General features: G+C 39.3%; 1 protein-coding gene and 2 long non-coding RNA genes across 3 annotated transcripts in view; 2 read left to right on the top strand and 1 right to left on the bottom strand.

The window, feature by feature from the left end:
- Window positions 1–12,113, bottom strand: part of cnih3 (cornichon family AMPA receptor auxiliary protein 3) — a 118,377-nt gene extending 106,264 nt beyond the window's left edge. The window contains 2 exon segments of the mRNA XM_022216162.2: window positions 11,977–12,075; window positions 12,078–12,113. Coding sequence (XP_022071854.2) covers window positions 11,977–12,075; window positions 12,078–12,113 — 135 coding nt within the window.
- LOC127537692 (uncharacterized) overlaps window positions 1–22,811 on the top strand; it is a 185,308-nt gene that overhangs the window by 99,972 nt on the left and 62,525 nt on the right. The gene's annotated exons all lie outside the window — the stretch shown is intronic.
- Window positions 12,659–14,491, top strand: LOC127537687 (uncharacterized). Its single transcript, XR_007947482.1, has 2 exons — window positions 12,659–13,117; window positions 13,212–14,491. It is a non-coding gene; the product is annotated as an uncharacterized LOC127537687 (long non-coding RNA).

Below are 22,811 nucleotides of genomic sequence, written 5' to 3'. Positions count from 1 at the left end.
GCTGAGGATAAAGGTGATGGAGTGGTCAAGCATGTCTCTAAACCTAAACCTTATTGAGCATCTGTGGGGCATCCTCAAATGGAAGGTGGAGGTGCGCCAGGTCTCTAACATCCACCAGCTCTGTGATGCCATCATGGACGAGTGAAAGAGTATTCCAGTGGCAACCTGTGAAGCTCTGGTTAACTCCATGCCCAAGAGGGTTAAGTCCTAGAAATAGTGGTGGCTACACAAAATATTGACACTTTGGGCCCAATTTGGACATTTTCACTTGGGGTGTACTCATTTTTGTTGCCAGTGGTTTAGACTTTAATGGCTGTGTGTCGAGTTATTTTGAGGATAGTAACTTTACACTGTAATACAACCTTGCACCGACTACTTGACATTGTATCAAAGTGCCATTTCTTCATTGTTGTCCCATGAAAAGATAGAATTAAATATTTGCAGAAATGTGAGGGGTGTACTCACTTTAATGAGATTATATATCTATATACACTGACAGTCACTAAAAACTTTGAGACCATATTTTTCAACATAACTTTTATTTTGAAGCCCGGAACTGAATTTTCTTCATATGAATCATTTGTTTAGCATATTGGCATACAGAAACAAAAATCTAAAGTTTCAAGAATGATTTCAAAATAAAGAATTTCACAAAAGAAAACGGCACCTGCCAAACACAAAGTCACAACAGTCAATACCGAGTATGGCCTCCATTTGCTTCGATGCAGGCAGCAATCCATCGGCGCATGCTTTGGACCAGGCTTCTGATTGTGGATTGGGAACAGCCCATACGCCTGGCTACATCACTGTAGCTCAAACCGGCCTCCACCATACCCAGTGCCCAGAGACGTTGTTCATGTGATAGACGCGGCATGATGCTGTTCACTGGACTAACAATGGTGGCCTTTTTTGGGCCTTTATATAGGCCTTCAAAACCCATTCTCAAATTGTGCAGATACTCACTGAGTATTGCTTGGTGTGTATTTGGTTCACTTTGGCAAAGTGACCAACCCATGTGCAATGAATCATGACAAAATGACAACTCATCATTATCTCAACTACCAGGGCACTAGATCATCAGTAAATCCACAATGAATAATTACAACCCCCCTACAAGTAGAATTCTGCCTACATTTCTACCTCAAAGTTTCTATTGACTGTCAGTATACACACACACACACACACACACACACACACACACACACACACACTGCACAGGCAAACTTGGACTTGAACTGCTGATAACTAACGGGAACTTGGTCGGTTTTCAGTGCAGTGCTGATTTAGCTCGCAAGCTATGAAAGAAGGAGACTGCTAATTTGTTGTAGTAACAGCTGTACATGACTTGTAAATGGATAACATGCCGTGTTCATAGTTCCACAACCAAACTGAGTCACATTCCTGATGTTTTCCACTTGAGGAACTTGTGTGCAGTTTTTCTGGGGCAAAGAAAGTAACTGCTACAGGACATACGGCTTTGGTTACAGTCAAAGAGAACAACAAGAAACATTTTTTTTGCCTTCTCAGTGTCCTTGCGGTCTTCTCCTCTCTAACAACACATTCAAAGTAAAAATTGTCATATAAAATAGCATTAAAAAAAATCTCCATTGTTGTATTTCCTACATGCCTGTAGACCTGGACCTATGTTTCATAACTACCATTTGTTGCTTTGGCACACTTGTAATTGTACATGGATGCGGGATCCTACACCGCAATGGAAACAGAAAGGCTGAAAGACCCAATTAGGGGGGAAATTGCATTCTTGCAGTTGAAAACCAATGACAGCCGCATATTCCCAGATTTTGGAAGGTCCTTTAATAAGTGTCATACTATCTGAACCATTTGAAAACATGTTCAATACTATAAAAGTAAAGCTGCAGTTTCAATTAGCCAGAACTATCAATAAACAAGAAAAGCACTCAGAGACCACAGTAGTTCGCCAAGACTGTTCATTCCCTGACCTTGTGCTGAGTACAGGCATATATTATGCAGGTGTACGTTATGTACAGATACCGTATTGTGTGACCTAAATATGTAGCGGCCGTCGTTAATTGATGGGATTTGGAAACACCCCACAGTTTAATCAATTGTTCCTTGTATCATTTCTGATAAGTTGGCAGTGGTCGATTTGTAGTAGAATCACAATCACGTGATCCTCAGCACGCATTGGCCAGCAACTGGCAAAGCATTCACTTGTTGTCATAGTTACGGTGAAGCCATGCTGGCCGCTATATCTCGCAATGGGAAATCTTTAACAAATCTGTGGATCCAGGTTATAAAGCGCATCACTGCCAAAATCTAATGAGGTAGTCCTTGTGTCATTTCTGACCTTCCCTGAAAATTTCATCCAAATCCGTTGGTCCATTTTTGAGTAATGTTACACACGGACAGACAGATTCACAAAGAAACGTAAGCCAATCGTCACAACTGCCGCGTTCCTTGGTGCAGTAATAGTGGAGGAAAATAAGGCCGTCACATCCATATTTATTCAGCGACCCCACCAGTTCAACTTCATGTCTGAATGCACATTAATGCATTGGCCAGTACAGTTCATGACCAGTAACTGTACTGGTCACAAACTGAATGCTAGCTATCATGATGCAGAGTTCAAACAGTCACATTTAAATAACAACATTATTGTCTGAATAAGACACACTGTATAGTCCTCTACATTAAATCCCCTTTAAAGTGTTTGCTAAATATTGAATGAGTGCTGCTACTGTAGCAACAGTTGTAACAAGAACATTAGGTGGAAAGCTGGTTGTATGTCATCATTATTTTATTGCTATTAAGACATGAATAATCCAGCTGAAGACAGTGCGAACTCTTCCCCACAACAAAACACTTGGACTGTTCGGTCTCAGTTTTCTTATTTTTCTTTTGATCTCTGCATCTATTTCTGCATTTGTATCGAATGCTGCCACTCGTCTCCTAGAAAAGTTTGATCTGTTTCAGGACTTTTTCTGTCATGTTCTCAGAAAAGTTCGACCTTTCCTCCACAGAATTTTCATTTTGCTATTTATCATCCATGCCTTCCTTTGATCTGCATCGCTGCCGTTGCATCTGCCATTTTCCTTCCTTTTCATGTCTCATCATCATCTTGTATTCTGCTCAGTCACCTTTCCAGCAGTCCAATCGGCCCAACTTCCAATCCTGAGCGAATTTTGTAGTTTCTTCAGCCTTTCCTCCCCTCTTCCTCTCCATCACTGCTCCAGTTATTTCACACTATTTCAGCAGACTCTGCCTCATCCCCTTTTCATCTGTCTTCCTGTGACTTTGCCTGACCATTTCCTCTGGGGTTTGTCCAGTCTATCCCTAGCAGACCCGTACATTAGATGTATGAGGCGTTTCAGATCATGGGAACAAGCTTAGGCCTTTGGCAAAAACACGCCTGGCTAAATATTGCTTTCACTTTCAATCTTTCTTCCACATTTTCACATCTGTGTCTGAAGCTAAATCATCCCTCCACCACTTGAATATCAAATCCTTCACATTTCATCAAAGAAAAGTACTCTTTCTTCCCTCCTTTCAATGCCTTTCCTCTCTCCACTGTCCTTCCTGTACACAACAAGCCCTTCCATAAAAATAAAAAAAAAACTTCTTCTTTTTGCGCCACAGAGACAGTTACAGAAGAGAGTGCCTCGCGGTTCCTCAGTGTGAATGATTTTTCATGCGACACCTCTGTTAAACCTGTGAATGCCCTGTACTTGTCAAAATCTCAGTGTGAGGCGAAGTCACGCTCGGTGAGGAAGCAATGGCAAGTGCACAATGCTAGCTGATCTGCTCGGCACAAAATCCTTCCTGAGGTGTGCATGAAATCCTGATGTGCAGTGTCACCTCGGTGTTATTTAAACCAGCGTTTGCTTTGTGTGAGGTAATTTACTTGAAATGAAGAAATGGATGGCGGGTGGAAGGGAGAAGGTGAAGAGAAAAGAGGGTTGGATTTAAGAGGCTTCTTCCATCGCTGCCAGGGCCATATTAACCTATGAAAGGGCCGCTGGGCAACAGTGAGTCCACCCTAATTGGTCTCCACATTCATCAAGCTCAATATCTAACAGTTCGAAGTGAAAACAACTAATGGCAGCTGCATTAAATTTTGCTAAAAAAAAAATCTCACAAATAACTCAACAAAGATGTACTATGTAGGATTACGGACCATATACTAAAATAACAAAAGCAAAACTACATTTAAGGCAATATTAAATTGCTTTTTGGGAAAAACTGTTATTTGATTGAAACGAACCAGCATGATACCACTTTGCAATGAGGTATCCCAAGACTGTGTAGGTAATAACACGGCTGGGTGATACAGCTAAAAAAAAAAAAAAAAATCATGATAGAAAGGTCTCATTTGAATTTAACTAACCTACTTAAAATTTAGGCCCTACTGTCTTTCTTAAGGTACACCATTTAATGTTAACATGACCTTGAAAAACACAATGTACCTATATAAACTAAAATAAATAAAGATAAGGGAATCTTCTCAACTTAATACACATTAAATAAAGAAAGCAAGTATAATCTGGCCTAGGTAGTAACTGAGGTTACAAAATGGAATAGTTTGACATGTTTCTTAGCTTTTTTTGTCCAAAATCAGATACGACAGACCCTTCTCATGTCAGCACACTAACCATGAACTCTAAGGCCAAAGAACAGTTAGCTTTATTTAGCATAAAGACTGGAATCAGGGGGGAAAAGTAGCTTGACATTGTCCGGTTAAAAAAATTCTGTCTACCAGAGACTCTGCAGATCATCAATTCACACTGTATGTCTTTCTTACTTCAAACCAAAGTCCATTTACAACCAGGGGTATTTACAGGGATTACTGGCTGCATCATTTCCCATCAGACCCTTCATGAGCTACGCTAATGTTCATCAGGTTGAAGCTTTCCTCAAGCAAACAGACAAGTGAGTGCTGTCAAACCTTGTTTTGAAATCTTGGCCAGAAACCACATAAACATGTTTCCCTGTGGACTAAACTGCTTCTGTTATGGTAAACTATATGCTAATATTTTATAGACAAGTTAGAAATCATCAATAATAAGAAGTCTAAACTCAAAAAAACTTAATGCAACAACTTGCATCAATATTTCTGAGTTATGAAAACTTAAATTCGAACAAAAACCTCCAGTGAGTCATTGGAATTAGCTTTCCCACTATATTCAAATGTATTTTTCATTTTCAGTCTGTCTGAAATTGTCCAGGAAAGTTAAGACAATGGAGGGAGCTTGAAATCCTCAACTCAAGGTGAACAAAAATTAGGTTATCAAACCAATTTTATTAAGTAACATCACAAAATTCAGTTTATTTCAACTTATATAGAAATTTGAGTTTGAATAGCACACACACCTAAGCCGATGCAGTTACCAATATAATTATGTGAACCCAACCCAAAATAATGCTTGCAACTTCAACAGTTTCTATTAAAGAAAAAAGAAAAAAGATTCCTTTATCTTGCAGCCATGTAGGTAATTATGTGGTGGGATTATGGCCCTTGCATAACTTCTTAAAGCATTACTGTTAAGTATTTAGTGGTATATGACAACCTGACAACTTCAAAGTCATTCATACGACTAGTTTTTGCTGATCTACCACAATGAATTTATTGCTAATTGGCACAAGCATAATTTAGTGATTAAAGAAAGTAAAGTTCCAACTTCTAAACCTATTTACAAAAAGGTACCATACGGAAAATTGGTATCAATGTCCAAACCAGGAACTGCAGTGGTTTCCTGATTGTCTGGGCCACAGCTTTTGACTTCACGACACTTTCAATGTGTTAAAAACCCAAACTGTCACTATGTAGAAGAAACCCCAAGTGGGAGAGTGAATGATGTGACATCTGCCCTCTGCAGGAGAACTTCTACATCATATCTGCACAATGGGGCAGTCCCATCTATCAGTGGCGCACCGAGGGAGCGTCTGGCTCCCTCCCAGCCATAATGACACTCAGAGTACATTAGGGGTTGTGGTTACATGGGAAGAGAATCACTCAAGCAGAGTGGGATCATTGAAGCGCTCAGCCGTGGAACTCCAGGGAGGTCACAGTTCACTTTGTATGTTAATTAAAATGGCTTCGTAATCGGTTCCATGAGTACTCCCCTGGGTGCCTGTGGTGTGGTGTTTTATGTGAGGAACAGACTGATTCTGCATCTGGTTTAAAGTGTCGTTATGTCGTGTAACGAGAATACTGCTTCTTCTGTTTGATTATTAGTCCTGATGGACAAATATGTCTTGCTGAGCTGCCAAAACAGTTTTGGTTTCTGTCTGTCAGAAAACTAACCTTATCCTCAAAACAAGATGAAGAGATGATGGAATATCTGAAATGAAAAAAAATGCAACTTTTCTTCAATAAACAGGACAGTCTGCAATCCTTTGGGAGCATCACAGCATGCTTAGCATCTGTGCATAAAATAAAAGAGGGTGTAAAAAAAAGAGAGAAAACAGCAGAATTAGGCTTGAAAAATCATGTCTGATCAGAATACATTTACAGTAAAGCAACACCAGAAACAACCAAAATTCCTGGTGCGTTTTAAAATCATTTAATGTGTATAGCACGTGCATTGTCACAAGTCCAGTGATGAAATTCATGAGTGATGCAGTTGCATTTAGTCTATGAATTATAGACTAAAATAGCAAGATCTGAATTAAAAATGGTCATGAAGTGGTGGTGTGGTGCAAAACATATCTGTAGTTTAAATAAACGCAGCAATTCCACCCTTTAGAACCACAAAGTACAGATAAAATACCTGCAGTCAATTGATAACATTTCAAAAGCACAGGCAGAAAAATGCCTGAGATATCAAAAATACTTGTATTTCTGGATTATTTCCACTTGTTCCGGAATAAGACGCATGTTAATGTTCCAGTGAAACAGAATAGCTGGCTTCTCTTTAACATCTATAGTTTATTTCTAAATTAAATGGAAAAGTCTGTCCATATGTGATAATGATTTATTTAACGATAGTAACTTCCAGTACAATAAAATGTATTTTTACTGTCACAAGTCTACCTGTTGTCATATTTTATGACTGTTTGTAGAGATGACACTATACATACCCATCATTGAACACAACACTGCCACTCAGCATTACAGAAATATGAAACCAAAAGATCTGTTATAAAATCGTGATGTGAAAGTATTTTGACTTTACTAAAGAGACCAGACTTTTACAGTGAAATAAATTCCTGACAGCTGTGGTGATGCTCAGGACTCAACCTGAGGACGACTGCTGTGTGACAAATTATGTAGCTGCAGCTGATAAACTGTGACTCAGTGTGATGTCTCACCTGTGTGAGGTGAAGAAAAGTACACAGTGTCATGTGCCGTTAGATCCTGATCAAGGTCAATGTTTCGTCATTTATTACTAGTTAGTCTCATTAATCTACCCTGTTAAAAACATACACAAAAAATATTTTTACAATAATTTTTAATTTAAATATTTCGGTTGTTTTGTGATTTTGGAGAGGCGTCTGTATTCACCCCCATCTGCTAAATTCACCCAGAGCCTGAAAGTGGGTGTTTTACATCAAAACCCTGCTGTTTGAAGTGAAGGTTTGCATTTCTTATGGAAAGCCGTGACGTCAGACGCCACAGATTTTCTTTCCAAATCCATACCATATAAAACTAAGGCTGATATCCCAGTACATGCTGATTAGACAAGCTTAAGGTGATAAGAAAAAGGAAAATAAGAAATAGTCCATACCCTTTTCATTTCTGAGGCCTCTTGTGGGTGATGCTCTTGGATAATCATGTACAAACAATATAAAGAAACAGGGCAAACTGAGCTACATTGCACTGTGAACTTAATCTTATTTAGGTTTAGCTATAGTATGTATGGAACTGCTAAAAATACACTAGTTACCATGCAGGAAGAGAGGAACTGAAAGGTAACACAGGCTTGGTGTTTTATATGGAGTGTCATGTTATCAAAGTGAAATAAAAAAAGTCACTGAAACACATAATAAATACATAAATGGCATAATGAATATTTAATGAATCGATAATCTGTCAGCAGTAAATTAACACTAGTGGGATTGGCTCAGTGAAAGCCACCTGTTGTGGTACATATGTATCTAAAGAGAGAAAATGATTTAAAAGGGCTTTGTAAGTGTCATTTAAATATATGGCGTTGGCAGCTAAGCAGAAACGTCATCTCACAGGCCTTGAAAACAATAATACAAATATTTTATTCATGTGACCCCAGAGACACAAATCTTGCTCCAAGCTTTATTCAAAAGTCACAGTTCTGATCTTTATACAATCATTTATTACCCCTTTTATTCATGACTATGTTTATTCCCCCCCCCCCCCCCCCCCCCCGCTGGCACATTTTTTTATATCACTCTGGAAAAAAATAAAAACAACAACAACCTTCCACAGTTTTAAAAATGCGGGGAACTCCCGTTGTTTGAATATCAACACAAACTTAAGCCGAGGAGGATGTGAATCACTTTCATGGTCAGTGATAAACGTTGCCATAGTGACAGTTTACCACTCTGTACCTGGATATTTCCTGCCAAAGGACTCATTGATAGAAGTCTGCCTAACACCAACAGCACCTCTGTTCTCCTCTTCAGAGGCTCAGCATTTAACAGTCCGATATGTCTATTAGAAGCAGAAGGAGAAGTAGTTCCTATCAAACATGTACTATCCCCATGGTATGCTATTTATTTTGCACTGTATCCCTTGTTGCTGGTAAAACACACATTAACCCCAGACTACTGAGCTTACCGTTGGATCTTTTAACATAAGAATTGATTCGGACGACAGAAACGCTTTCATCGGAAGTACAGAAAGTTCAGTATTGATTCATACGGTTGGAAGGTCAATTCAACAACAGTAAAGAAGGAAGCACAGTATTATGACGAGTATTATTAATGACCACAGACAGACCAGTAACCTCTACAAAGAAACACAAAACAACTACAGAGAGGCCAGAAAACACAACAAAGACCAGAGCTGACTACAAAGAGATGCAAATCCACTACCAGGAAAATAAAAATGGTGACAACCAACTACAAAGAGACTACAAATGACTAAAAAGAGACTCACAGTGACTAAAAAAGAGCAGAAGCTACTCTACTTAAAATGACCACTAAAGGGAAAGGAAACAACACAACTGTAAAGACACCAGAAACTACAATGAAGAGACAAGATGTTATTGTGGCAACATCAAAGAAACAACTTCAAAGAAATGTCAAATGAATCAAAGTGACCAAAAGAAACTAAAAATCATCACAAAGAGGCTATAAGCAAAATTACAACAAAGAGATCAGAAATGAATATAAAGAGACTCAAAACAACTGTACACACAACAAATACACAAAAAACGATCACAATGAAATGAGAAAGAGACAACAAATGACTGCAAATAGACCACAAATGAGTGCTAAGTGACTCGAAACAACAACACAGAGACCACCAATAACTGCAAGGACAAAAAACAAATACAAAGACATCAGAAATGACAATAAAGAAACTCCAAACAGACCAAAAGTGACAGTAAAGACACAAAAACAACTACGAGACCAAATGTTATTTCAAATAGACTACAAATGACTCAAAGTGACCAAAAGAAGGAAGAAACCGCTACAAAGAGACGAGAAAATCCAACAGAGAAACCAGGAATGATAACAAAGACTCAAAATTACTATGAGGAGGCTTAAAATGACTACAAAATCAACATCAGAGTGATGGAACCCAACTTAAAAGAGGTGTAAATAATAGTAAGACACAAAATGTCTATGGTCATTTGTTGTCATTTTCTACGTTATTCAATTGTGTGTGTTGCTTCGAGTAGGAGTGATAGAATATTAACTTTATATGTAAAACTGTAATTGAGCTAAGTGGTTAATAGTCAAAAGTAACGAATGCATAAATAAAAGAAGCCAATAAAATGCTTCAAAATTTGTATTTAGCTAGTCTAGTTAACTTCTGCCACAGTGATGTGACAAACCGGTCAACTCCAAGTATCAAAAAGCTGCTACCTTTGTCTCACACACTGATTCTAATTGGAGTTTTAAAGGTCCAGATTCCCCCTCATTATGTGACCTGTTCTTTCTTGACACCTCAGCCTATGGCAAGTCCAGGCATGGCTGGAGAGAAAGGTGATTAATAATAATAGATATTCCAAAGATAGCCAGCATCCTTCTCCTCTCCTGGATATTACAGGTTGAGTGTAAATGAGGGAGGAAGGAGGAATCAGAGGGGATCAGCGAGCCTTATCAGCTCCAGCAAATGAGCGGAGGAGCAGATACAACTAATGAACTCGGCAGCGGATGGTTTGATTGATTATGGCCAATTACTGACTGAAGTCTGTCCATGTGCAGCCATTTGTCATTCTCTGACTTTCCAGAACTTGAGCACTGCTGGTACCTGCCGACAGAACCGGTAATGTGTTCCAGTCACAGTGGTTCATCATTTACTTCCATTGTTGTCTCTCTGTGGCCTGGTTCATAGCCTGTGTCTTTTTATGCTCATTTACACTGGCCAGCTTTATTTATAGCTTGATTTCACCCTGGGTAGTTTGACTCAGCACGCTTGCTCTTTTTAGCAAAGCATTGCTGCTCAGAGCATTGAAATCTAACCTTTCGGCCAGGCGACGACGACAGTGGCAGCAGGGTTTCGTGTTTTTGTTTCGTCGCTGCTCTTTGAAACCAGATGAAATTAACATTGAAGGAGAGATGGCGACCTGCCGAAGAGACTAACAGAAGTGGAAGTGGAGTTACAGCCAAATATTTCCCAGCGTTTTTTTGGCAGGTGGTTGGTTAACGTGCAGCCTTGGCTCCTGCAGCTCCCCACACTGCACAGCCTCCTCCTAATTATGTTTCCTCGTGGTATGGAGCCCCCAGCTTATTATGCTGCATGTCTGTATGTCACCGTGAACGGAGAATCAGTGCGAGAGGCACCTCCACTGTTTCTGCCGTCTTAAGCAGGATGCAAAAATGAAGCCCGGTGCGATGTGGATTATTGCTGAAGCTACAGAATAATGGGTTCCATTGTGATCCTTCCTGCACAAACACAAGTGAAGGATGTGTGGTGGTTTGTGTTCTCCTATCATATATTATAAATCATGGCAGAGAGAAAGATTTTTGCATCATAAATGTGCTGTATATTTAGTCAGTTTTGCAATTCTTTTGCATAAGCACTGAGTTTAGGCTTGTAATGTCACGGGTCTCTGCACTCTCACTGCCCTGGACTTTTTATTTCTCCTCTGTGAGCAGACACATGGGCCACCGTCTGACAGACAAGTAGACCAACTATTAGTTGTAATTGCCAGAGGATCAGTCATTCCAAGTGCATCAGGTCTGGAGCTGTTTCCATGCAAACAAAAAAAGAAAAGACAGACCCAGGGCAAAGGGCTGGAAGACCTGACCCAAATCTGTCTTTACACAAGTTCCTGCATGATGGAGATGTTGCTCAGGGAGCAAATAATTAGATTATTCAAATATCATAATGCAGTCAGTCATATTGGCGCTGGAGTGTAACTGAGCTGAGGCTTGATGAAAGGCAGAGGGAGCAAAGCGGAGAGATGAGAGGGGGGAGATAACACTCTACAAGATTCCCTAATTGATCTTGAAGGGAGGGTTTTAATTGATCTGGAGGATGCTGCACAGGGTTGCAGGCATTTTCTGCACAACAAAATTGGGTCAGGAGGAATACACAAAGTGGGAAATGTGGGGGGAAACGTGCTAAAGTGTGGAAAATGTGGAATGCATGTGAGAATAATGGAGCAGGAGCTGCAGATACAGGTCTGCACCTGTCGTGTTGTGGGAAATAGATGCCAAAAACATGATCCTGCTGCGTAAAAGAGATAAATATTTACATCTGAAAAGACTGTATGCTCGCTTTAGCACCGTTACGCACACCGACGCCTCCAATATGCACAAATATTAGAGGCAATCCGCCGGTTATCAAGACAGAGAAAGACGTGGCAGATTTAAAAAAAAATACACCAAAGCTGAGGTACTTACGTGCCATATTGCGAAGAAGATCAGGGACACGCAGAGGACCAGAGACAGCATGTAGCAGAAGGCAGCAAAAGTGAACATAATTGAAAGGGGAAACGGTGGATAATTTCCCAAGGAAGCACGATCCCACTGACAAACATCTAAAAGCAACAAAACAAAGAGGATGGGAGAGAAAAAACAAGGGGGACGAGGAAGAAAGTTCTCACGGTGCCATGGACAGCCGAGGCACCATGACTTGGCCCCCTCGCAACTATTTTTTGCAGAAAAAAAAATCTTCTCCAGATGGTCAGCCAGCAGCGGTGATGAGACTCTGAGGTCAGAGCTGTTCTCAAATCAGCGCATGATCGGCGATCAGTGTCCACAGTCTTAGCGAGGTGCTCATGTCATCATGGAGACGCGGTGGAGATGAGCGGCGACTGATATGAGGAGCTGATGCGCAAACCCATCCAGGAGGGGAGCACCAGGAGGAAATCCATCCAGCGGTGCCCCTGCAACAGCCCGAGTCCTGAGCTCTGCTGCCGGTTTGGAGAGCTGCAGCTTGTTACTTATGCGCCAGGCGTTAATAAATGCTGCTTTCTGCCGCTGACAAACCTATCAGCGGCGGCGCAGAGCGGAGCGCGTAGGGAGAGGTACGAACAGGTGGATTTAAAAGAGAAGCAGGCAGCGCGCGTGCGTGCGTGTGCGTGTGTCTGGTGAGTGCTTTTGTCGTATGGCAGTTGGGACTGATTGGTTTAATTGTTACATAATTTCAGAGTTTTATTGGGACTGGTTTTATTGGTTTATTATTGTTTTAGAGATTAATTCTTGCATGTTTTGTGTGTTTTAGTTAGTTGTGTTTTGCGTTTTATTGCACGTTTTTAGATGTCCCACTGCCAATGAACGCGCCTGATGAGCACATACGCTGCACCTGCGAGGTTCTCCCTTCTCCCTCACAGGAGCCAGTCGACGGTGAAGAAAGAGGCTCCGGACTGGAAGGAGAGGGGCTACAGAAAAGCCAGGGGAACGGCAGGAGGAAGAGCGACAAGAGGAGACAGCACGAGGCCGGGAACCGGGGCAGAGGGAAACGCCGAGGCGAGGCAAGAAAAGACCCAGAACGTTACGACGCGTCACACTCGCAGCGGCAGGGCTAATGGCTCTGCCTGGCGTGAGTATCCTTTTGGGCTTTTAGTAACGTTCTGGTGTGTGTACATCCCCGTTGGTGGTGTTGGACATACTGGCAGTGGTTTTGTGTCTTCCAGGTAGCCTTCAAGCAGAAGAGTTCAGGCACGGAAGAAGGCTACTGGACACTGCAGCCACTGAACCTCGTGCACCTTACCCCGGTCTCTCTGAACCTTAAGAACTCATTTTAAACAGAGACTTCTCGTTTTAATGGACAGTGACCCCGCCTGCTTTTAACCTGGTTATTCTGATTTTAAAGAAACCGCTTCCAGCCAATAAAGTATTGTATGCACCAGTATCTCTTTTCCGCCCTCTGCTTTAACTGTCACTGTGCTCCACCCGATATATTGAGAATCTGCAAAAACTTACAATACCATTTACCTCCATTTAATCACACACCCCACGACTCACGCCTTGACAGTTTGGTTTCAGGTGGACTTTAGATGATTTTGGAGCCAAATGATTGTGAACATTTTGAACTTGGCTCTGGGTAAAGTGAATGACTGGCATTTCAAAGGGACGTGTGTGTTTTCTTGGATCGAGAAGCAAAACAGTGCCATAAACTTCTGTTCACCTGCACAGAATGACTGGGTTATCCACCTATTGGAAGCTACGGACTTAATAAAGAAAAACAAACAAAACAAGTTCATTGTTACATAAAATGCCCTAAGAAATGGGGGGGGACACTAAATGATGCCCATCCTACACACAGTGATCATTTAGATTTGCCTGAAACTCAAACATTCTCTTTCATCAATATCTTCAAAGAAGCTCTCACTGAGCCACAGGCTGCAATATATTTCAACTGTGGGAATGATGCCACCTTCTGGCGTTGTTATAGAATGCGAAATGCAATAAGAAGGGGGAAAAAAATCACTGGTTGTTGTGGCTTGAAACATTCTGTATTCTGCGAAAGGAATAATAACCTACACTTTACTAATACTGGATGTAGCTTTTTCTGCAGCATTTTCTTCTTCTTTTACAGTGCAAACATTTCTAAATTATCTTTGAAATTGTGTACATTGTATTTACACATGCAATTTAAAATGTATGAAGTACTTTTTCTTTTTTAAAGCAAGCTCCACAATGGTGCTTGCCCACATTGCAACAAACTGAATTGAAGTGATATAAAATAAAATAAATAGAACAAAAAGAAGAAAGAAATAGCTTATCTGTAGACTAAAAGAGTAAAATGGGAATAAATATTTCATTTAAATAAACAAGATGACAGAAAATAAGGAGAATATCACAAACTCTTGTATTGCTTAAAATCCAGAAGGTCTTCACCTTACTATGTGAAATGCTATGAGATGACATGCTATGATTTGATGCGATATAAATAAAATGGAAATGAATTGAACCGCGAAAGCTTTTTATGACTGACTTGTCACGTGTGACTTTACTTTTTTTATTGTCTTATTTTGCACTCCTGAATTTGGGCATATTTTGCTTCTGATGTTTCCTAATTACATTATTTTATGATAGCATTTCCTCAGTGTCTGTTTCATTGAATCCTTTATTTAAAACATTATGTTTATGGGGGCGGTTGATGTTGTTTTATTGCCTTGTTATTCCCTCTGTCAAGCACTTTGTCTGACAAAGCCTGTCATGTGTATGCCAAATGTTGTATCTCTAAAGTCTGATTGATTTATTGATGTCGTGTGGATTTGTATATGCTTCCTCTAAAGGCTGAATAATTTTTTTTTTTAATTCCTTATTATACATCATCCAAGTACCTCAACTTTAACCAAGACTGTGCTTCACTTCAGTGAGACTTATTTTGAAAGCAGTGCTATGACCGGATTCTTACTTCTGCATCTGCGCTGCCTTGACTCTTCTACCTCGTCGCCTAGCAACAGCTTTTGACAGCTAATTGGGATGTGACTGCTGTTGTTGACCAAAAACTGCTGCGTTATGGGCTATTTTCAACTCAAAGACTAACAGTTACTGTGTGAGAAAACAATAAATAATACAACCGTTGAAAAACAGACACAACTTGTAAGTTTTAAGGGTGAAATACAAAGATAAGCAGGGAAATTTGTGTTAGCTATTTGCCTAGAAATGATTGATTCCCTTCATGAGAGGTGATTTTAGAAACATATCACTGGACTTTATGGCTTCAGAGTAAAGGCAAGATAACGCAGCTGTTCATGTGCTCCTCACACAGTAAACAGTCCCTTAGCACAACTGTAATACTGATTTCAGAGTGTGGTGTAGTTAGGATCTGCATGCAAATCTTTAGATTTTAACCTTACAATTGCTCAGTTTTCCAAGTTAGTTCAGTGTTAAATTAATATCAAGTGCTTTAGGCAAAGTTCTTTCTATGCTGAGTCGATGTCTGACATTAATATCACAGTGCCAGGCAGCAGGGTAGCTACACAAATGGGTCTCAATCTCTGTCCCTTGGAATTAGTTTGGAATTAATTCATCTTAGTAGTTGTTGACATTTGATTTTTTTCAACACTTTGTTTATTGGGTTTTCAGACAAGCCAGCAGTTACAGAATTATTGCACTCGCAAGTGATCCATTCAGTGTGTGTGCATTCCTAAACCCATATACATATGCAACACAAAAGAAAACAACAAAAAAACAAGAACAAAAACAATGCAACAACAAAAACAGATCAATTAATTTAAAATAAATACATAAAATAAAGAAAAATTAAGGGCACAACAGAAAGAAAGTTAGTTTACATATCAACCACATCAGAAATATTGTCCCTTACAGTACACCATCCAGATGTAAAGCAGTGGTCCCATAGATCAAAGCCCTCACCATAAGAACATATATACAAAAGAATAAATATACATTTGGAAACTCAAACATCTGAAAGCGTATGTCATTCTGGAGCTGCAGGGAAATGGTTGCCTGGGGCCAGACAGCCTTTATATTGCGTATTACAAATACACATAAAGTCAGTCTGGAACTGCTCCATTGAACCAAATCTAGCACAGAGGCGGGACTACCGATCACAGCTTGAACTGGAGAGAGCCAATCAGCGTAACACATGTGTGACGCAATCACGAAGTGACCTAACAATTGCCTTTCCGCCATGATGTTTTGTAGTTTTAACAGCTTCCTTCGCCGTACAGGGGTCCTGAGGAAAATCTAAGCTCTTCCTTTCCACAATGAAGGGCAGCATTACGCATTCTATCGTACAGCCTGCCGGAATTAAAAATACATCCTTTTTAAAAAGAAAAGCTTTAAGAGCTGCTTCTTGTTGAGGTTTTAAGGACAAATTCAGCCCGTGCAAAACAGAGGAAAGCGCAAGAGAGAAACCTCGCTCTGTTGCGGTCGCCAACTCGGCCCTGAAAATGACGCATCGTTAACTCCCGCCTCTGGTGCTCTGATTGGTTCGGTCTGATCTGCTCGGAGCTTCAAAACCTGTCAAAATGTGTCAATGGAGGAGGGCTAGACCGTATTCCCGTATATCCCTTATAACGGGAATACAGTCTAGCTAAGCTAGGCTAGGGAAATGGAGCCGTTTGACGTAAGAGAGGAATGGAGCCCACATCACAAGAAATCTATTTATAGATCCTTTGAGTATATGCCTAACCTTTTCAAATTTTATACAACTTAAAATGGCCTGAATCCAGAGTGCATGGAAGGGGGGTGCAGAGGACTTCCATCGTATCAAAATTTAATGTCCAGCCAACAGAGTGGTAAAGGCAAATACATCTGTTTTTGTTTAAGTCAGTTGCAATGTGGGGTGGGAGATCCCAAACAGTGCTGTTAGAGGGTGGGCTTCAATCCGTGTGCCAATTATTTCTGATATCATTTCAGAAATATTTGTCCAATAGACCATGAGTGATGGGCAATACCAGAACATATGAAGATGATTTGCCGGAGACTGGTTACATCTTATACAATTAGGTTACACCTCTCGATACACTTTAGATAATCTTGTCTTAATCCAGTGTACCTTATGAATAATTTTACATTGTAAAAGTCCATGATGGGCACAAATAGAGGAATTCATTTGAATTTTTAATCACATGTTTATATAACAGCTATTTGGGTGATCAACTCTTGATGTAGTCCATAAGAAGAGATGGAAGACCCCAAATAAACAACTAATATTAATCATAGTGAATCTGCTGTCTGTGTTGCTGCTCAAATAACATTGAAAACTTTGTCTATGTTTGGCCTAATGACAATTATCCATTCAGACATGGCTCTTCCTCCACCTCCTCTAGTCTTGACTGTGTCTTACTTCTTTGATCTTATTTCCAAAAATGTCTAAATCCTGCAACTGATGCTCAATCACGCAAAACGTGCCAAGTAGAGTTAAGTCGATCTGAATGAAAGAGAGGAGTCAAAAAGTAGGATACTTCTGTTTTTAATCAATGATGTCTTATTTTCAAGGGCTTTAATGCATGATTGGAATGACTGAAGAATAGATTTGGGACTAGTTTTTTTCATTATTCTTATTTTTGAGATCCAGGGCTATTAAAAAAATTGGAGCTTTTGCCTCAGATGTCCAACACCATTGCCTCAGACAGTAAACAGTCCCTGTGCTCCCTTTTAATACTGACAACATGACTCACACGTGTCTTATTTAGACTATCCATCAACCTGCCACAGCAAGAAACACCTGTACAGATGATCTCCTTCACTCTGTGCTAAGTAGCTCAACAGAATAATAGCTTTAATTAAAGAGCTGAGTTTGAATGCAACTGAATAAACAATGAAATATTCTAACAAGTGAGAGATGTTATGCAGTTTATTGAACCATTTATGTGCCTCTATTTTTCTGAAAACATTGCTCAGTAAAATGAAAAAGAAAGCAGACATCTGCCCATCTCATTTCTTTTCAGTTCATAGAGGATAGAGTGAGTTTTGTAGTCTGATACTTAAGCCCATCACTCAGTCCTCCTGTAATACAGACAAATGCTGCAATGCAGGTTTTCGTTCCCAAACAGCTAAAACCCTCTTCAACCCCATCACAGACAAAGACTCAATTCTGCTTAGTCACTCCAGGACTCGTCTTTGTTGTGGTGACACTTAACCACCCCTGATGTCACAATGTTATTCTTCCTGCACGCATGCGGCGATATGACAGCACCCATGGCCACTTTGAGGCATCAAGAAGCCGTCGTGTCAAAGTGTCAGACAGAGCCGGGCAGGAGGTCTGAGAGGAGGACAGAGTCTGCACAGCAACTGGTGATGCAGCAGATTACTGCGTCATTACTCAGCATTTTCTGACATGAATGTTTTCTTGTGAATTTAAAGTTTGTCACAAAGCATCTAAAGTCAGGCTGTACTACAAGGTGTTTCTAAAGCCTGGACACATACAAAATTTCATTAACCAGAATTGTATTTTGCCTCCACAAATTAAATCTGATTTTGTCTAAAGAAGAAAGAGTTGAACTGGTACATCTCAGTGGACATGAAGGATGGACATTGCAGATGAATTTAAGGCACGTCATCCAAGGAAGATTCCACTTGGCAACGGTGGTGAAGGTGGTCGAAAAGTTTAAAGAAATGGGCAGTGTCATTGACGAACCCTGTTCTGGATGACCAAATGTATCAGCCAAAACTAAAGAATTAGTCATGGCAAAAATTCATGCTAGCCCTAAAAATTACTTTCTTAACCCTAACCCTAATCCTATCTTTCGATATGTCCATCTTTCACATCCACTGAGAAGTACCAGTTTAACTCTTTCTTCTTTTGACAAAGCCATCTTTAATCTGCAGAGACACAGTTTACATGACAAGAACTTCTGATGTCAAGGAGGTCATTTACGAGCATCTTTAACACAAAATAAGTAATATAAACTGGGCTTGCAGAACTGGAAAGACATGGATGTTCACCAGAGTTTACAAAGTTTAATGAAACGAGTGCCTGTTGTCCTGGACTAGAAAAAGACCCCTGAAAATAGCCGCTGTTTATCCTGTCAGCTTCAAACTCAACACTGCACTTCCTTGGATCCCTACAAATACAGATGTAACGCCTGAAGGAAATCTGGTGTGCACTTTAAGAAATATGTGAAGAACAGACACACACACACACACACACACACACACACACACACACACACACACACACACACACATAAAGAGAATTATAATTAGAGTAAGTATGTATACAGTTAAATATGATAACTGTGCTTGAAGCTAGAATATGAATAAGTTTTTTATAAACTGTGCAGATGCTAAACTGGAATTAGAGCAGCCAGATGTACATTGAACTGCCACACCTGAGAATTAATTCCATTAAATGTAGCTGTTAAATTATTGTAGTGCAGGTTTTAGAAAAAAAACAAACAACAAAACATTAACAGTGGAGTTTAATGACCTAGCATAACTTCGTTATTTGCATAGATTAGTAAATTCAAACTTTATCAAATAAATTTAACTTTATGTGACAATTTTCAGTCCCAAATATTTCAAGAGATTTTTCTTCTATCTACAGTACATGAAAAAGTGTTTTTCTATTATCTCCAGGCAGAAATTGAGTAAAAACTTGAGTGCAAACAATTTTGGGTAACATTTCTTTTAAACATTTTTACTATATTATAGTACTATGCATTCTTTTAAACTACTAGAAAGCTGAGGGAGGAATTTGGGTAATAATTCTCCACAAGTTCTTCAGTTGGGGCAACACCTTTCTCTTTACACCTGCCTTGTGGATGTTCATCTTGAGACACTGACTAGTGCAGCTTTAAGCGTATGAAGCTAATTGCTGTTTTGATTTTCAGTCAGTTTATTTCACTGTTACTGAGTTACGAACTGAAGACATGAATAAAATGATTATCGCAGCTTCGAATTTGGACAATTTTTACATTGGTTTTCTAATAGCAGTGGGATTTTGACATTATTTAAAATATCATTGTAGTACTAATACTTTAAATGTGAAAAAGTTTGTGTGCTGATTCTGCAACAACATCTCATCTAAACAGTTTTCTGCAATTATTATTCAACCATATAATGTTGTATCTTTAAAGCTGCACTCTCCAACACTGTTAAAAATGTCCAAGTTGTCATTTTCAATCCCATAACTGTTGGATCAGCTTCAGCTCTCATTAACCTCCAGCATGGCAGTGTTATGTTGCAGCCTCATCTACTTCTCCAAAGTTGTGAAAATAATGAGTTAATATGGCAGCTTTAAGATTGTTCAGAATTAAAATGTATTTTCTAAAGTATTGATGCTATTGCTGTAATAGCCCAGCAACAGTTACTCTTTTGGAATTGTTACTCACTATATAAGGGGGATGCTTGTCAGGGGGAAATACATTTTTTTTAAAATAGCCAAGGAATTTTGAAATAAAATAAATGCCTATCTGTATCACTAGGCCAGAGTGAGGGACGAAAAATGCCATTTTTTGTTCTGCCTCATCAAAACTGTAAATTACAGAGTATGTTACATCATATTAACAACAAATCAGCACACAATGTTGTTGTTAGACCTGTCACTGTAGTTCTAGGAATCCTCTTTAAAGAATGTATCAGTATATAGAAGTGGAAAAGCCTGGAGCTTTTCCAGCTTGCTGTGTTTAAATATGCTGGACAATTCAAAACAAACTATGTGATTTGGTAGTATTCATAATTACAGTGTGACCTGATATATAAAAATAAAAGTAGAAGTAGTTCCAGCTAAAGAAACAAGACATGTTGCAGTACATCCAAATTCTGTCTGTTTTTCCTTCTGCCTTCCAACTGATAATCTCATCCAAGGTACATCCACTCAGACGGAGAGTTACCAGCTTTAACACGGAACAACATAACATTTTTTACTCTTGTAACAAAGAAAAGCAACAAATATGAAATAAGGTGTTAAGCCAGCAGATGGAGCCATTACCTTTAACATATGTAAAGCGGGAAAGAAAAGTTGAGACTGGCAGCTAACAGCATGTCACATTGATCAGTGTTTTTCTAATTTATTTTACTTCATTTTATTGTCAGCTTCACAATCAAGCCACTTAGATGGATATGAACTTTTATTCTCTCAAGACATCACATATCAAAGTAACACCATCCATCATCTCAGCTCTTCTACCAAGACACAGTAATTTTAAGGAACTATCCATCCATCCATTTTCTTCCGCTTATCACCCTATATCTAAGGCTGAGTTCAGCCACCCTACGGAGGACGCTCATTTCGGTCGCTTGTATCCACGATCTTGTTCTTTCGGTCACTACCCAGACCTCATGACCATAGGTGAGGGTTGGAACGTAGATGGACTGGTAAAACCCTCTTCACCACGATGGTTCGGTGCAACACCTTCATTACTGCTGAGCAAACATCACAGGAGACAGAGGGAATGACTGATTCAGAACTGAGTATCCCTGTGCAATACCATGTAAATGTCAAATGATTCCAAGGAATACCACCTCTCCAAAAATACATCACTTTTTCATTTTGATATAGTTTTTCTGAAGTATTTATTTTGGAAATATTCTGCATTCAACTATGAAACAATGCAGTTAATAAAAGGTAATACAACTTTGAACCATTTGACAATTAATTTAAATTGCACAGAGGTTTACTTGCTTTTGCTGTATGCTCTGCCTTAGAACAGCTGGAAAAAGTACCAGCCATAAGTTAATAGACTCTCTGTTTTACTTCTAAAACAGATTCAGGTCAAAACTGAGACAACAGAAAATCTCACCAGAAAGAGCTTACAAACAGAAAGAAGCTACAGGGCCAAATAAAGCCTTTGTATGAGGGAGAACAGTGGACTGTTACACCTGGTAAAATTTGTAATTACTATTATACCTTACATTTATTAAAAATGATTTGGTTCATATTTCATATTTTCTTTTTATTTTATAGTTAATGTCTCTTCTATAATAACAAAAAAAAAACATCCTTGAAATGAATATCACCTGTCCGAAAGGCTAATATGTCCTCAGACTGCATGCGACAGGCACTGATACGTCACTGTCCTGCAGCTGATGGTTGTATTGAGTTGCATAATATTTAGGTTTTTACAATTTTTGTCAAATATATTTGGAAACAGCTTTCAAAAAATCAGGTCAATATAATACCCACCACACATGCAAGTAACAAAATCAGACAAAACACACAAACTCTAAGGTTGCTGATCTGGGACACACTTTTGCATTGAAATAAATATTATAAATGACAGCTTCAGGTCTAAATTGGACATCAAAGTCAAATTCAATACATTGCATATTTTTCAGAATCCAAATTAACAGATAAACCTAAAACTGGTGGCAACATTTTCTTGATCTTGTGACATCAACATTCTTAATAAGGCCTAAAATAGAACAAGTGAGACTCTTCTGTTTAGCTCCAAATGCAGCAACAAATTAATTTAGTAGCAGCATTTATTGTCCTTGGAGGTACCAAGAGTGACTGTAAAATAGTTTGTGGAGGTGTTAATAGATCTAAGTAGTATTTACTAACTGTGCATGGTGTAGTACTTAATTTGTATATTGAGTGTTGAATTTTTTAATTTGCGAATGTCAATAAATTAATAACATACGTAGAGCACAGGCATTCAGGCACATTTCAGAGTTTTTTATGTTTCTGGGGATATATTCTGAAATTTCTATAGAACATTCCTTAGGGTCAAAGGAAGCTATCTTAGCATTTTCATTGTGAGGACCGGGCAAAAGGTCCTCACAAGTGAAAATGTCCTCACAATATTGGTCATCCGTTAGGGTTTGGTCCTCACAACTTGATAAATGCAAACACACACACACACACACAC

This window comes from Acanthochromis polyacanthus, chromosome 16, assembly GCF_021347895.1.
Source record: "Acanthochromis polyacanthus isolate Apoly-LR-REF ecotype Palm Island chromosome 16, KAUST_Apoly_ChrSc, whole genome shotgun sequence".
Taxonomy (NCBI): domain Eukaryota; kingdom Metazoa; phylum Chordata; class Actinopteri; family Pomacentridae; genus Acanthochromis; species Acanthochromis polyacanthus.
The sequence above is the reverse complement of the archived record's forward strand: the minus strand, read 5'-3'. Positions and strand labels throughout refer to the sequence as shown.